The sequence below is a fragment of the Eurosta solidaginis genome, chromosome 1 (assembly GCF_040869045.1).
Source record: "Eurosta solidaginis isolate ZX-2024a chromosome 1, ASM4086904v1, whole genome shotgun sequence".
Taxonomy (NCBI): Eukaryota; Metazoa; Arthropoda; class Insecta; order Diptera; family Tephritidae; genus Eurosta; species Eurosta solidaginis.
The window spans coordinates 14231199-14248060 of record NC_090319.1 but is presented as its reverse complement, the minus strand read 5'-3'; the positions used below and the strand labels follow the sequence as shown (position 1 = coordinate 14248060).

Genomic DNA, 16862 nt, shown 5'->3' with positions numbered 1-16862 from the left:
GATCTCGAGAACGATTTGTTATGACCACATCTAACCTTCTGGTCATACCGGCCTCCCACCCCCTAGATTCATGAGGAGACCGGGGTCGCCAGAGCCTCGGCTGTTAATAAAACAGGATTCGCCACGGATAGGTGAGGTTGACAATTGGGTTTGGAGAAGCTATGTATTACGCTAGCAACCTGAAAGGGTTGCGCTACACAACCCATTGAATCTGGTATTATAGGCGCCTCTTATGACAGGCATACCTACCCCGGGTATATTCTGTTCCCCTAACCCGCTGGGGGATTGCTACAGTGTGCACTTCTACTCATTTTGTATTTTTAATTTTTCTTGGTTTCTCGTAAAAAAAATATCTAACTAATAATGGTGAATGTTTTGCAGCTACCCAACAAATTCGGACCACATGGCACACAAGCGCGTATCAGCCAAGATCAGTTGAGCGCATGTCTCATACATATATCTCGATATCGTTTTTCATTGGTTATATCTGGACTTACAAAAATGTTGCAACGCGTTAACGAAGCAGTAAGTGTTGTTATTACCTAAAATATATATATATTTTAAAATATTAATATTATTTTATTTTTAAATTACTGTAACAGTCTATACAAAATCGTCATGATTCCGAGCGTTGTTGTTTTGAATCTCTTGTCATCATACTTACAACACTGGAACGTTGTCTGACAAACCAAACAAAGGACACCGCACGTTTCGAGGAGGCAATGAATGTTAAACTTTTACTACGTGAAATTTCACAATTCATTGATGTACAAAGTGACAACAACTCGAACGCTGCCCAATTGAAAGCTATAGCATCAAAAGTCCTATTTGCACTTTCGCAAAATCATTTTTCTGCGGTATTCAATCGCATTTCAGCGCGCATTCAAGAACTGACTACATGCTCGGATGAGAATCCTGATTATTGTGATATTGAACTAATACAACATATCGATATGGACATAAATAAATTGACAAAATTGTTACAAGGTAAATGCAGATAAGAAATTGAGAAATGGAAGCAACTTATAAAAAGTTTTCCATATCTTTCAATTTCAGTGTTTAAATCAAGATCAAAGAAGGCACCACCGCTAATACTCCTGCATTCGCTGGAGAAAGCCATTTGGAACTGGATTGAATATCATCCACATGAGTTCCAAGATTTACAACGTGGTATTACAACTAAGGACATTTCTGGGTTAGTAGGCTGTAGAAAAAATTGTCCGCTAAATTTGTTAACATATCCATATTTCTTTCTTTGTTTCAGTTGTTGGGAATCCTTGTTGGACTTTGTTGAAGCATACAAATCAGAGAACAAAAAGAACAAAACCACCGTATGGCCATTGCAAATGTTATTGCTCATACTAACACCCGTAAGTCAGTGATGTTTTTTTTTTTACTTTCTGTTAATGAATCCTGTTTTATAGAGTTGTTTAGAGGCCACCGTAAACGAGCTACAATCTGAAAAGGAGAAGGATAAAGAAAAAACGAAATCATCATCTGCGCAATCGTCTGCACAAGCAACACGCGATAAAGAACAATCAGCGAAACAGTTTATTGAAGGCGTTAAGCGTGGTTTAGGGCCACATTCACCTTCTAAACAAGTAACCGAATATGCGGCTATAGCTGGCGTAAAACTTTGCAAAGCCTCCACCTATGTTAATATTAATGATTCAAATAATGTTATATTCAAACTGGTGCAATACATGATTAATGATTTGAAAGCGCTACTCTTCAATCCGGCTAAACCATTTTCACGTGGACAAGCATACAATTATGCCGATATCGAATTAATGATTGACTGTTGGGTTTCTTTGTTTCGCATCAATCCGCACAATATTGATACACTAAAAGTTTGTCTTAATCTATCATCACCACAGGCATATCATTTTGTAATTGTATGCTCGTTGTTAAGGTACTTGATATACTATATGAGTTCCGCATGATTTTCTTACTTCTTCGTTTTTCAGATTGACTCAGATTCATGTGGATTTTCGTTTACAAAATAAAAATCCTTTTCGCACTATTAATACTCCATCACTGCCGTGGTGGCCTGAAACGAATGTTGTTCATAATCGTTCAGCGGAATTGCGTGCACTTTTCACTGACACCTTGAATAAGGCCACGCAAGGTTACATTGCGCACACGCCATTGCGTATGATCACTTCGTTAACGCTGAAATCAAAAGATACGCAAAAAGGTCTGGCACGCTCAGAAGAGGGACCTGCACACAAAATGTTGCTGCTGCTCATGGTGCGACTTATACATGCTGATCCGACATTGCTTTTAAATGTAAATATTATATAAAAACGTATTTTACAAATTTATTTCACAATATTGTACTTGCAGACTCAAGGCAAAGTAGCACATGAAATGCAAAGCTCTTCGCTGGAACTCATTAATGGTCTTGTGAGTCTTGTACACCAACCCACCATGCCAGATGTAGCCCAAGAAGCTATGGAGGCTCTACTGGCTTTACATTCTTTCGACAAAATAGAATTATGGAATCCACAAGCGCCAATGAATTGTTTTTGGGATGTTAGCTCCCAAGTTTTGTTCTCTATTTCACAAAAGCTCATACAACATCAAATAGCCAACTATACTGATGTACTAAAATGGATGCGAGAAATTTTGATTTGTCGCAATTGTTATCTGCAGCGTCATAAAAAATATGCTTTGGTTGGACATGAATTGCAAATTTGTCGGCAGGCTCGCATTAAGTTAGAAGTAGTATTTTTTATGTACCTGTGGTCAGTTGACTTGGATGCTGTACTAACTTCACTTTCTTGTTTTGGACTGTTGTGTCAAGAGTCAGATATTTTACTAACGGCGGATGATGCTGCCACAGTGCTGCTGGTAGCGAACTATCAGATATATCAGGATCTAACGCAATTGGCCAATTGTGAGTAATAAAATACTAGTCGTTGCTTAAATGTGAAGTATTTGGTGGCTTAACATTATTTATTTTCAGCTGCAACTGATACTCGCATTTGTTTCTACGAGACTACTCATGGAAACGCGTTTAGTAAGTACTCTTACATAAAATTTTAAAATGTTCATTCGCTTGAACCACTTTTTTTTGAAGGCCGACTAACGCTGCAACGACGCATGATGAATTTGCTGCGCAAAATTGAGCATTGTGTTGGTGTTCAAACTGCATGGGAAGAAACTTTCAGGTATTTATTGCTCAAATGAAAAGATGGCTTATGACTAAAAAAAATGTTTCCACTTTTTTTCTGGTTTCGATAGTTTTTGAGACGCTCTTTCACGTGGTGAAAACTAGAAAGTCTTAACTTGCTTAGAAGTGTACTAAAAATATAGAGAAAGAAGAGCAGAAATGAAAGACGATGAAGCCTTTGGTTCCTTCGATGCTGGTTGCTGGTGAAGCAGCCTCAGATTTTTTGATAGCATTTTTTTCGATAGCAATTGAGCCAAAATATCGGTCAGAAACTGGTTTGTGCTTTGCCTTTTGGGCATGACTGGAAAAGAAAAACTACTAAGAAACTGAAGAAATGCATTGTTTATCTTTAACAGCTGTTTCTCGCAATTTCTTTTTTGAGTCATAAGCCACCTTTTCATAGACCTGGTCACATATTTTGAACTCACTTCTTTGCAATTGTTAGCTATTTTAATCTCATATCTTCACTTTAGAAACTGGGAGCTTTCCTGCAAAGTTCTACAATCTTATCCGAAATGCAAAACAGACGATGCTCAAGCTGAGCTATTTCACCGTGGCGTTGGCAAACGTCGCGCTAGTCATCAAAGTTCTGAGCATGATTTGGAAGAACACATTACTGAATGGGCAAATATGACTTGGTTTCTGTTAACGCTTGGTGGTGTTTGTTTGCAAAAACGATTGGCTGCGCGTTGGAAACAAATGCAACAACAAAATAATGCTACCACTGTTGGCTCAAGTAGTGGTGTGTCGGGGCCAAGTAATATTTTACCAGGTCCCAATAGTTTGGCACAATCGCAAAATACGCTAGCAGCATCTGGCAGCATGACTTCTATTTCATCTATACCCGCCATTTCCTTGTACTCACTCTACTCATGTTCCACTAGCTCCGGACGTGGTTCACTAATGCATCCAAGCACGGTTTCATTAACAACAATTGTGCCAGTGCCACCGCAGGATTTACAATACTGTCCAGTGACACAGTAAGTTTCGTAGCTAATCCTATGCGGACATATCAATTACTTCTTTTCCTTTTTTTCACAGATTTATTAGCCAACTTCTACGATTGCTAGTTTGTGTTAATGATAAAATTGGTTTGAACATACAGAAAAATGTTAAAGAGTTGATTGCTGAAGAAATGACTCCTCAACTTTATCCTATACTCTTTGATCAGATCCGTGCGATTACCGAGAAATTTTTCGATCAACAGGGACAAGTTAATGTCTCTGATGTAAATACACAATTCATCGAACATGTAATTTATATAATGAAGGCCATATTGGATCCTAAATCTGCCAAAGATCCGAACAACGAACAAGCAGCTGCATCTGAGTACCTGAGCGTGACCAGTATTGAAGGCATGATGTTGAGCATTGTGCGTTACGTACGTCATCTGGATATGACAACTTCATCGGCACGCACCAAAACGAGACTTTGTCAGTTGGTAGAGATAATGATGAAACGCAGGGACGATTTGGCATTTCGGCAGGAAATGAAATTTCGCAACAAATTAGTGGAGTACCTGACAGATTGGGTTATGGGCACAACACATCAAATAACACCTTCAACTACATCTGATACGCCGCCTGCTAAGTGAGTTGATTCATTTTTTTTAAATTTGAAATAGCTTTCCCCCTTGTTGTTGTTGTTGTTGTTGTTGTTGGTGTTGTTGTAGCGATAAGGTTGCTCCCCGAAGGGGATACAGATCCGGTACGCTCCGGTATCATAGCACCATTAAGGTGCTAGCCCGACCATCTCGGGCACGATTTATGTGGCCACATTAAACGTTCAGGCCATTCCCTCCCTCCCCACCCCCAAGTTCCATGAGGAGCTTGGGGTCGCCAGAGCCTCGTCTGTTAGTGAAACAGGATTCGCCGTGGATAGGTGAAGTTGACAATTGGGTTTGGAGAATCTATATATTGCGCTGGCAACCTGAAGCGTGCGCGCTATACAGCACCTTGAATCTGGTATTTTAGTCGTCTCTTACGACAGGTATACCTACCGCGGGTATATTCTGATCCCTAACCGGCTGGGAGATAGGTTTCCCCTGTTGTTGTTGTTGTAGCAATGCTCGCCCCACTTAATAGCCGCGACCGATCACAAATTGTCATCAATATCCTCTAACGGGAGTCCAAGGAAACTTGCCGTTTCAACAGGGGTGGACCATAGGGAAAGAGGTGTTAGAGGCGTTGGTTCCACATTACAGTTGAAGAGATGGTTGGTGTCATGTGGGGACACATTGCAAGCGGGGCATACATTTTGTATGTCGGGGTTGATTCTGGATAGGTAAGAGTTTAACCTGTTACAGTATCCAGAACGAAGTTGAGCAAGAGTGACACGCGTTTCCCTGGGGAGTATACGTTCCTCTTTCGCAAGTTTTGGATAATTTTCGTTAAGTACTGGATTCACCGGGCAATTCCCGGCATAAAGGTCCGACGCCTGTTTATGGAGTTCACCAAGGACCTGCTTGTGTTTTTTCACTTCATACGGCTGGGTTCTCAGGTGCCGTATTTCCTCAAAATGCTTACGGAGATGACTCCTTAAGCCCCTAGGCGGTGCTGGTTCATCAATCAGATGTCTGTTGGGATGCCCAGGTTTCTGGGTATTCAACAGGAACTGTTTGGTCATAGGTTTCCCCTCGTAGGGGGCCATACAAACTTTTACTCTCTTTTAACTTATTGCTGTTAAGACTCACAAAAAATTTTCATTATAGCACAACGCAAGTATTTCGTGATCTCGATCAAGCTTGCATGGAAGCCGTAGCAGCATTACTACGTGGTCTACCTTTACAGCCCGAGGAATCTGATCGCGGCGATTTGATGGATGCCAAGAGCGCACTATTTCTCAAGTAAGTCCATTCTCGCATACAACACATTTAACCATAGCATAAAAATGTGCATACTTTTATTAAATTTACAGATACTTTACACTTTTTATGAATCTCCTAAACGACTGCATTGACAGCTCCGAGGCTGAAAATAAAGAGATAAATAATCCACCTTTACTCCCACCGCGCCATCCTGCAGCTGGCAAACTTACTGCATTACGAAATTTTACTATACAAGCTATGTCCAATTTGCTGGGTGCCAATATAGACTCAGGTCTTATGCATTCAATTGATTTGGGTTATAATCCTGATGTACAAACACGTGCAGCTTTTATGGAAGTCCTAACACAAGTATTACAGCAGGGCACTGAATTTGATACCCTAGCTGAAACGGTATTAGCAGATCGTTTTGAGCAACTAGTACAACTGGTAACAATGATAAGCGACAAAGGCGAACTACCGATTGCTATGGCACTAGCTAATGTAGTAACTACTTCGCAAATGGATGAATTGGCACGTGTGCTGGTCACACTGTTTGATGCCAAACATTTGCTTTCCCCACTCTTATGGAATATGTTCTATCGTGAAGTGGAGATATCGGAATGCATGTCAACATTATTTCGTGGCAATTCATTGGGCAGTAAAATAATGGCATTTTGTTTTAAAATTTATGGCGCAAGTTATTTGCAGAATTTACTGGAGCCATTGATACGGCCACTGCTTGATGATCCGAGTACCAGTTATGAGGTGGATCCCGCACGGTATGTAAAAACAAAATCGTATTTATTAATATTTAAATTTTACCCAAATCTTTATATATAAAAATCACGTGTCACATTGTTTGTCCGCGATGGACTCCTTAATTACTGAACCGATTTTGAATTTGTTTTGCACCCCGTGTATAGTTTGATCTAACTTGAAATATAGGATAGCAGTTTATAGTTTAGTTTTAGTTTATAGTCGTAATATTATTTTATTGCACATATGTAATAAAATGTTACGTATACGCACCGGCACTCATATCTTCAGGTGGTGCCGATATACTGGTGTTTAATTAAACAACGTGCTTATCAATAAAAAATATTATAGCGAATGATATCAAGTATAGCACATCGCCAGGCCCGTCGAGAGGGGGGGCGGTGGGGGGGGGGGGGGGGGATTACCCCGGACCCGGGGTTTTTGAGGGGCCCGCGATTTAGAAGTACTAAGACATTTTTTTTTAATTCAGGAGAGTCTTTAGTTGTTCCATGTGCAATTTTTAAGCCGAATTTCAAAAGCAACGAATATCTGCATTTCGTTTTAATATTATAGGGAAGTGTGAAAAATAAAAATCTATATATATAAAAGGAAATGCTAAAATGTGTGTTGGTTGGTCGCCGGTGTTTGAAGAGATGCGTCGGCCGATTTTGTTCAAACGTGGACCCGGGTACCCCTAGAATGTGTTTATATAATATTGGTATCAAATGAAAGCTGTTGATGAGTGCTTTAGTACAGAGTAATATACTGTAACGAATTTAGAGAAATCCCGCTTATTTGCACCCTTCTACTAACGTTGGAATCACTAAACTGTTGAATAAATAACTCCACTATTCAATAATTCAAAATGGCCTTTATTAAAGTACTTCACAATAAACACTTATACTTCGCAACTGATTGATAGCTTGCTTAAATCAAACTGATTGTCGTGCCTCTGCTCTTGCCGCCTTTTATACTCTGTGATTTCTCGTTTGCATACATCTAGGCTCTTCCAGAATTTACTTAGTTACTGCTATCAAATTATAACTACAGATGCACGTGTATAACTTCTCATATGCGGGTGTATAGTGAGTGACATTTCCACAATTATAATTGCCTACTTTTGGGAGCATCTCAGATAAGATATATGCATGTGTTTGTGCGTCTGTTCTCCGCTGCGTGTACGTACATATGTGTAGACATAATGATTGATTCGTGTACGTACATACAAGTGTAGCAGCTTGCTTTATTGTTGTTGTGGCTTTATTTACCTAGTATCAGATTAGTGATGGGAGTATCACTTAGTGTCACTAATATTCGTCACAATATTATACGACTTGGTGATTAGGGTCTCAAGATATAGGCTAAGACTTGGACCCGGATACCCCTAGAATGTGTGTGTAATATGGATATGAAATGAAAGCTGGTCCTGAGAGCTCTAAAGTAATTTTCATTGTGATATTCGATTTAGTCGCTTCAACCTGGCAAAACTGATAAATATGCATACGAAGCCGAAATAGAGACATGAATTAATAATACCCACATACCTATTTACATACGTCCTATTCGATTTGCCTGAAATTTGGTATACAAATTTGCCTATATTAGTATTTACGCTCCTTTTTTACGGGAAGTAGACCAGAGATGGACTGGGATTGGGATTAGGACTAGGACTGGTACTGAGACTCGGAGTGGGACTGGGACTGGAATAAAATACATACCACCCTCTGGAACAGGCAATAAGGAATGAAGAAGAATGAGAAGAACGCGAGAGAAGAGAAAAGAGAGAAGGAGACTGAGAAAGAAATATAATGAGACGAATATGGATATAGATGAAGCAAAAAAGACAGAGGGTGGAGTGAAAAAGTGAAGAGTGGTGGGGGAAGGGGAGAGTTAGACGGAAAAAGCTTATTAATATGTATGCAGATAGGCCAAATTTAGGGCAGAACAACGTCTGCCGGGTCTGCTAGTTATTAAATAAATTATAAATTAAAAATTGTTTCAAATAAAAGTTTTCACACATTTGAAATCAGTGAGGGCAATCCCCGCTTAATGCATAGAAAACCATTTATGCCTACTACTAATTAATTATATATTCGAATACGCATTTCATTTTCTAGGCTTTTGCCCGGTGAAGATTTGGAGCGTAACAAGGAGAATTTAATGGAGTTAACTAAACGTTTCTTTGATGCAATACTCAATTCCGTAGATCGTTTTCCTTCACAGTTGCGTTCGATGTGCCATTGTCTTTATCAGGTGTTGAGCAAACGCTTTCCCACAGTACTGCAAACTAATATTGGTGCAGTGGGCACTGTAATATTTTTACGCTTTATTAATCCAGCTATTGGTACGTAAACTTAACTATAGAAAATATTGATTTGTCGTGCATTATCTATTAACATATTCACTTGCGCAGTGTCACCACAAGAACTCGGCATTGTCGGTCGGCAGGTTCCAGCTTCAGTGAAACGCGGTCTCATGTTAATGTCAAAAATTTTGCAAAATATTGCAAATCATGTCGAATTCTCAAAAGAACAGCATATGGTTTCATTCAATGATTTCTTGCGCACACGTTTCGAACAAGGACGCCACTTTTTCGTACAAATTGCTTCAGATTGTGAGACTGTTGATCAGACTTCGCATAGCATGAGTTTTATATCAGATGCTAATGTGTTGGCATTGCATCGTCTACTTTGGACGCATCAAGAACGTATTGGCGACTATTTATCTAGTAGTCGTGATCACAAAGCTGTTGGAAGACGTCCATTTGATAAGATGGCTACCCTCCTTGCTTATTTGGGACCACCTGAACATAAACCTGTGGATTCACAGTAACTCGAATTATACATACTGTGCTTAATGCTCTCTTGTTACCCTAATATTTTTTGTATATTTCAGTATGATGTTTTCGACGTATGCGCGCTGGAGCTCTATTGATATGTCTTCTACTAATTTCGAGGAAATTATGCTAAAACATCAGATGCACGAAAAAGAGGAATTCAAAACTTTAAAAACTATGAATATATTTTATCAAGCGGGCACTAGTAAACAGGGATATCCGGTATTTTACTACATTGCAAGACGTTACAAGTAAGTGTTCAGAAATTCTAAAAACTGGTTATGGACAATTACTTGCAAACATCAGACACCGCAACTAGATTTTAATGGCAGAGGAACGCTCTGCATGATAGAGCTTGACCAGTGAATCGCTTACAGAGAATTATATTCCATATATTATTAGTGATGACGTGGTTAGCTCTCTTCACGGACTTCACTTATGTAGGAAAAATAGTCCTGAACATATTGCTTTTGTAATGGTGGCAGGTATGCTCCTCATTCCTTATCCTTATCGGGTGACTCAACCTGCAGCAAAAACCTTAGAGTCACAAGTGTTATCCCCTAACTGAATGAATTTCAAGGGGTAGCTGGTGATCAGCATCCCCCGTTCTACTCTGAACAAATAATAAAATTAACTCGAAAAGACCTAAACGTTCCCCAACCCTTTAAAGCTTAGATATAGCGGAATCCTGTCAGATAATTATGTAATTTCCCCAATTGATTTCAAAGAAGTTCCATATATAATCCCGAAGTGTATGCTTCTTTCCATTAACTTTAAAAACTCTGGAAGAAAACATTTGCAAAACCTTTTGGGGTCTTAAACATAAAATGTTGGTATTTGGGATTTTATTACACACAAAAGTGAAATGAATTTGCTAACCGACTTTTTTATTTTCAGAATTGGTGAAACAAATGGAGATTTACTTATTTATCATGTCATACTAACACTGAAACCATTCTGTCATTCACCATTCGAAGTTGTGATTGATTTTACGCATACCTGTTCGGATAATCGCTTTCGCACCGAATTCTTACAAAAATGGTTTTACGTACTGCCAACTGTTGCTTACGAAAATATTATGGCTGTTTATATATACAACTGTAATTCATGGGTGCGAGAATATACCAAATTTCATGATCGCGTGCTAGCACCATTGAAAGTAATAAACGCTCATAATCTTATTTGTACGCATACTTACTACTCAATTTTATATTCTTTTTAGGGCAATCGAAAGATAGTGTTCCTTGATGTACCCAACAAATTAAATGAATTCATCGATACCGAACAACAGAAACTGCCAGGTGCTACATTATCGCTAGATGAAGATTTAAAAGTTTTCAGCAATGCACTGAAACTCAGTCATAAAGATACAAAAGTCGCAATAAAAGTTGGTCCCACTGCATTACAAATAACTTCATCTGAAAAAACAAAGGTATTATCACACACCGTCTTGCTCAACGATGTATACTATGCTTCCGAAATAGAGGAAGTTTGTCTAGTAGATGATAATCAATTCACGCTATCTATTGCTAACGAAAGTGGTCAGTTAAGTTTCATACACAACGATTGTGATACCATTGTACAAGCTATTATTCACATACGTAACCGCTGGGAATTAAGTCAACCTGAAACGGTAACAGTGCATCAGAAAATACGTCCTAAGGATGTACCGGGTACGCTATTAAATATGGCACTGCTAAATTTGGGTTCCTCTGATCCCACATTACGTTTAGCTGCATACAATTTACTCTGTGCGCTGACAGCATCTTTTGATTTAAAAATTGAAGGTCAACTATTGGAGACACAAGGTCTATGCATACCTTCCAATAATACAATATTTATAAAATCTGTTAGTGAAAAATTAGCAAACAATGAACCGCATTTAACAGTTGAATTTTTGGAGGAATGTATACAAGGTTTCCAGCGTAGCACAATTGAATTGAAACATTTATGTTTAGAATATATGACGCCATGGTTAAAGAATTTAATGAAATTTTGCAAATCTAACGATGATGCTAAGAAAGCAAAAGTTGCGCATATTTTAGATAAATTAATACATTTAACAATTGAACAAAAGGAAATGTATCCATCGGTGCAAGCGAAAATTTGGGGCTCTGTTGGACAAATTCCGGAACTAATTGAAATGGTTCTCGATAATTTTCTGCACAAGTCGGTAGCTTATGGTTTGGGTTCAACACAGGTGGAGATTATGGCAGATACGTCAGTAGCACTTGCTTCGGAAAATGTACAATTGGTTTCGAAGAAGATTATAACGCGTATATGTCGCGTTATGGATAAGACTTGTACAAATCCTACACAGTACCTGGAACAGCATATGATGTGGGATGATATTGCTGTATTGTCACGTTATTTACTTATGTTGTCGTTTAATAATTGTCTCGACGTCGCCATACATTTACCGTACCTTTTTCATATTATCACATTTGTGGTGAGTTTGCAAAGAGTTTCTACTTATTTTTAAACCCAGCTTTTGCTAAGATATAACACTGAATAGTACTAAGTCAGTGCCTGTAGGCTGCTGGAACGCTGCAAGTTTGGATTATAGTAGAATGGGAAAAAATCTGATACTTTAGTAATATCATCCCTTATAGAATTACGAAGATTATTTTTTAACAAAAATAACGCCACTGAATCTTTTTCTGAATTTTTTCGTAAAATAAACACTCCGAATCAATTCGGGACTGTTTTTAGATTATTTCGAAACTGTTTTAGGATCATTTCCGAAAAGTGGATTTTGTTCGAAGTAATTTCCGGATTCTTGGGACCTCTTAGGGACTGATTTCGGAATCAATTCTGGAATATTTTTTCTTGATCGATTATGATTTTTTTTGGATCGATTCGGGACTATCCCTTGATCCATTCGAGATTGTTTTTGGATAATTTCGGTACTGTTATCGTATCGTTTATCCAGATCATGCCAGCTTAATTTATATATAATTGCGTGACTATTTGGGAATCAGTCGGGGATCATTTAGATATTGTTTTCGAAATCATTATGGTACTATATTCGAATAATTTCCGCATTATTTTCGGCACAATTTTGGGATTATTCTTAGAATAGTTCGGGAGTATTTCAGGATAATTCCCTTTCTAGTACCGGCCGTTGTGGTGTGATGGTAGCGTACCACGCCACCTACCACACCGAAGATCCCGGGTTCACGCCCCGGAATCGGAGTCGGCATTAAACAAGTAGGTCCCGTCCCGCCAATTTGTAGGTAAAATTAAAAGAAGTACGACGCAAATTTTAAGAGAAGTTCGGCCTAAAATCTCTTCGGAGGTTATCGCGCCCTACATTTATTTTATTTTTTATTTTGTGACAGCTCTGGGTGGCTTTAAGGAATTCTACAGTTCACTGCGACTCCATACATCAATTCGGTATCGAACGTTCGACGAGATAATTTTTGGTTTCCATATCTTGATATGAATGTTTTTGTTTTCAAAATTTTAAAAAGTGTTTCGCCAGTGATTTGAAGATATTAAAATAGTTTATATTTTGAACAGAGCTTGGTTTCTTAATAAAAAAGCATTAACTAATAGGCAATGCGAAAGTACAATTTGACATTTCCACATACTCTCGTTTTAGGTCTGTACTGGCTCTTTGTCTATGCGGGCCTCTAGCCATGGACTTGTCATCAATACCATCCATTCTTTATGTACCTGTACTAAACCGACCTTCTCAGAGGAAGCACAACGTGTCCTCCGCCTATCACTTGATGAATTCTCTTTGTCCAAATTTTATTTACTCTTCGGCATAAGCAAAGTAAAATCGGCCGCTGTAACTGCTTTTCGCTCGAGTTGTCGACATCAATCCGACAAATGGTTGGGTAATGAACGCGTATCTCAACCGCTACCCGCAGATCGTGAACGTTTGTCGCTACCCTCACTTGAAGTAATTGCTGATGCATTATTGGAAATTATGGAAGCGTGCATGCCTGATGTACCGGATAGTCAATGGCTTCAGACATGGACATCGTTGGCACGTAGTTTTGCATTTTGTTATAATCCAGCGCTACAACCACGCGCGCTTATTGTTTACGGTTGTATAAGCAAAAGTGTTACCGATCAGGAGGTTAAACAATTGTTGCGTTTGCTTGTAAAAGCGTTGGAGTCTTTTAACGATATTGTACTGATAGAGGCATTGGTGATGTGCTTGACACGTATACAACCGCTCTTGAGACCTGTAAGTTGTAACATAATTTATAAAATTATATGTTTTGCAGATTTTAAAATAATATCCCATCTGCCTTTGCAGGAATCTCCCATACATTGCGCATTATTTTGGGTCGCAATATCTGTTTTGCAACTGGACGAAGTTACATTGTACGGTGTTGGTCTTGCATTGCTTGAACAAAATTTGCATACCCTTAAGTCGCAAGGTTGTTTCGAATCTGAAAGTATTAGCGATGTTATGATGAATACACGTGAAAAATTGGAGTGGCATTTCAAGCAACTGGATCATGCGGTTGGCCTATCATTTCGTAGTAATTTCCACTTTGCGCTCGTCGGCCATTTGCTAAAAGTTTGATTAATAAGATTCGTTTGTCCCGAAATCGCGTCTAAAATTTGTGTTTCCTTTTAGGGTTTCCGTCATCCTACACCAACAACTGTATCACGTACAGCGCGCGTACTCTCCATGCTTTTGGGTATTGTCGCCAAACCACTAAGACGTGACAAATTTGAAGTTACTCCAGATAGCGTCGCTTATTTAACGGCACTAGTTGCTGTGTCTGAGGAAGTGCGTTCACGTTGTCATGTTAAGCATGCTATACCGCGTTGGCCTGCAGATTCGAGTATAATAGAAAATGGCGAAACGGCTTTGAATGGCAATCAGAATGTAAGTTATGATAAACAAATCTATGATTTTCATTACGCATTTAAAACACTTTTTACAATTATAGACATTTGGCATGCCTTTATCGCGTCGTCAAAAGTCCTGGGATATTCTTGATCAATCAGCGCTTCAGTTAGCTCGTCACCATAAAGGACCTACACATCAGGTACGTTTATTTGTACTGCTGCGCATGACTTTACTAATATATGTATCGGCTTATTTAAATATCAAAGTTATTTGTTGAAAATTAAAAACTTAAAATACTATTTGGATACCACATATTCGCCTATTTCTCTATTAATATACGTAGCAATTTTATGTTCAAGATAAACGCATTAATTTTAGACTGATTTATGTTTCTCTTAAATTGGGTTTTTTAAGTCATATTTTATGTTCTTGATTGTTTTGTTTATATTCATTTACTTAATATTAGACCGGTATTCCTAGCTGTTGGCATCGTTCGAAAATAAAATTTTGAATGCGAAAAAGCCTACGTATGTGTAAAAAAAAAGATTACATAATATTCTCTATTAACCCAAATGTATATAATAATGCAAAAATATTAGGGTATTCCCAGAGGATGTGTTTTGAAGCAGCTCACTTTGTTTGCTTATTTACGACTGATTAATTGATAACACAAAGGCTGCCTTCACCGCCATCCAAGAGATGTGATGGGCAGGGCAAAGAAATATTTAAATTTTGGTATTGATATATATTGGAACGATTCTCCGTCATCATTTAACAAATTTGGTTTGAAAACAACCGGTTTCGACGTTTTGCCATCTTCAGTGTAATTGTTCGTTCTCAGAACGATCAATTACCTACCCTGTCGGAAAATCAATCAACAAAATGAATTTAAGTATTCGTTGAAGCAAAGATTCGGTGACGGATTTATGGTGGAAAGTAAGCCTCTCAGACAATGTGAAAAAATCCCTTTGATAAACGATTGAATTGCACTTTCGAACGCTTTCGCAGTCATAATATTAAATTTGTACATGACATAAAAGTCAGGGTGAGAAGGCAAGTTGCCTTTGGCTTCGCAGTCGTACGTTCAGTCGCCTTAACGAGACCGCATCTATATAGATAGGCAAGATACGCAAGCGCCTGAGCTGGGACGTCGAAAAACAGCAATCGCAAACATATCGGCAATGAAGCTACGTTATGATCAAGCGTATGTGTCTGGGAACGGCACTGTGGTTTGACAAACGATTTAAGACGCTCTTTCCGGAGGTAACAAAGAGAGACAGAAAAGCGCAAATTTCATGAGATTGAGCTAATGACCAACAGCAGCATACAAGTCCGTTGTCATACCTTATAAAATAAAAATAACAACAACATTAATAGGGGAGATTGCTCTGCAAAGATTTAATATCGGATAAAACCTTGGTTTTGGACAAGTTCTTCAAAGATCAGAAGGAACGGTTTTGTGTGCTCGCTATTCCTTATAACTAAACTCTATAAACGATGTCAATTGATTTCTCGTTATTCTCCTCCGATTAAAAGAATCTTGCATTCCTAAAGACTACGACCAGTTAGCGAAACTCTGAATGTTCTACGCCATGCTACACCCAATCCAATTAGATATAAAAAATATCGATTACACTGTGTGACACCGAAAAATTTCTGGGAAGAGATGCAATTTTTCTAGCAGATCGTGAAGATCGTGAGTTACGGGAAAAACCGGAATTTGGGCACTTTCGAGGCTATAACTTTGATCATTTTCAACCTATTTTCAGTTTCCTTTCTTATAAGAAGATATTTAGAGCTTTTTTGGCATTCCACCTTTCTTCGAGCTTTGTCAACTTTGGTGATTTGGAATTTTTATTATTTTTTATACTCAGCTAAGCAGAGCTCACAGAGTATATTAATTTTGTTCGCATAACGGTACCTCGTAACGGCATAAACTAATCGAGATATATATATACTTCTTTCTATATATCAAAATGATCTGGGCAAAAAAAGAAATTCATTTAGCCATGTCCGTCCGTCCGTCCGTACGTCCGTCTGTCCGTAAACATGAAACTTGGTAGGTGGGTTGACCTTATGACGCAGAATAGAAAATTAGTAAAATTGTGGACAATGTGCGTGGCACCGACCACTTTTAGAAGAAGGTAATTTAAAAGTTTTGCAAGCTGTAATTTGGCAGTCGTTGAAGATATCATAATGAAATTTGGCAGGAACATTACTCCTACTACTATATGTGTGCTCAATAAAAATTAGCTAAATCGGACAACGAACACGCCCACTTAAAAAAAATGTTTAAAGTCAAATTTTGACAAAAAATTGAATATCTTTACAGTATATAAGTAAATATATCAACATTCAACTCCAGTAATGATATTGTGCAACGAAATACAAAAATAAAAGAAAATTTCAAAATGGGTGTGGCTCCGCCCTTTTTCATTTAATTTGTCTAGAATCCTTTTAATGCCATAAG

General features: G+C 38.3%; 1 protein-coding gene across 11 annotated transcripts in view; it reads left to right on the top strand.

The window, feature by feature from the left end:
* Nf1 (neurofibromin 1) overlaps nt 1-16862 on the top strand; it is a 226119-nt gene that overhangs the window by 6877 nt on the left and 202380 nt on the right. For all 11 annotated transcript variants that reach the window (XR_010952395.1, XR_010952396.1, XR_010952398.1 and 8 more), the window contains exons 2-23: nt 382-525; nt 603-987; nt 1057-1195; nt 1265-1370; nt 1425-1912; nt 1968-2289; nt 2347-2899; nt 2969-3022; nt 3083-3173; nt 3649-4155; nt 4217-4765; nt 5886-6020; nt 6092-6760; nt 8855-9081; nt 9151-9565; nt 9633-9824; nt 10471-10732; nt 10796-12022; nt 13178-13774; nt 13847-14113; nt 14174-14428; nt 14493-14591. Coding sequence is in view for 6 of the 11 variants with exons in the window: in XM_067781054.1 (XP_067637155.1) it covers nt 382-525; nt 603-987; nt 1057-1195; nt 1265-1370; nt 1425-1912; nt 1968-2289; nt 2347-2899; nt 2969-3022; nt 3083-3173; nt 3649-4155; nt 4217-4765; nt 5886-6020; nt 6092-6760; nt 8855-9081; nt 9151-9565; nt 9633-9824; nt 10471-10732; nt 10796-12022; nt 13178-13774; nt 13847-14113; nt 14174-14428; nt 14493-14591 (7683 nt within the window). In the remaining 5 variants the exon portion in view is untranslated. The remainder of the gene's footprint in view (nt 1-381; nt 526-602; nt 988-1056; nt 1196-1264; nt 1371-1424; nt 1913-1967; nt 2290-2346; nt 2900-2968; nt 3023-3082; nt 3174-3648; nt 4156-4216; nt 4766-5885; nt 6021-6091; nt 6761-8854; nt 9082-9150; nt 9566-9632; nt 9825-10470; nt 10733-10795; nt 12023-13177; nt 13775-13846; nt 14114-14173; nt 14429-14492; nt 14592-16862) is intronic.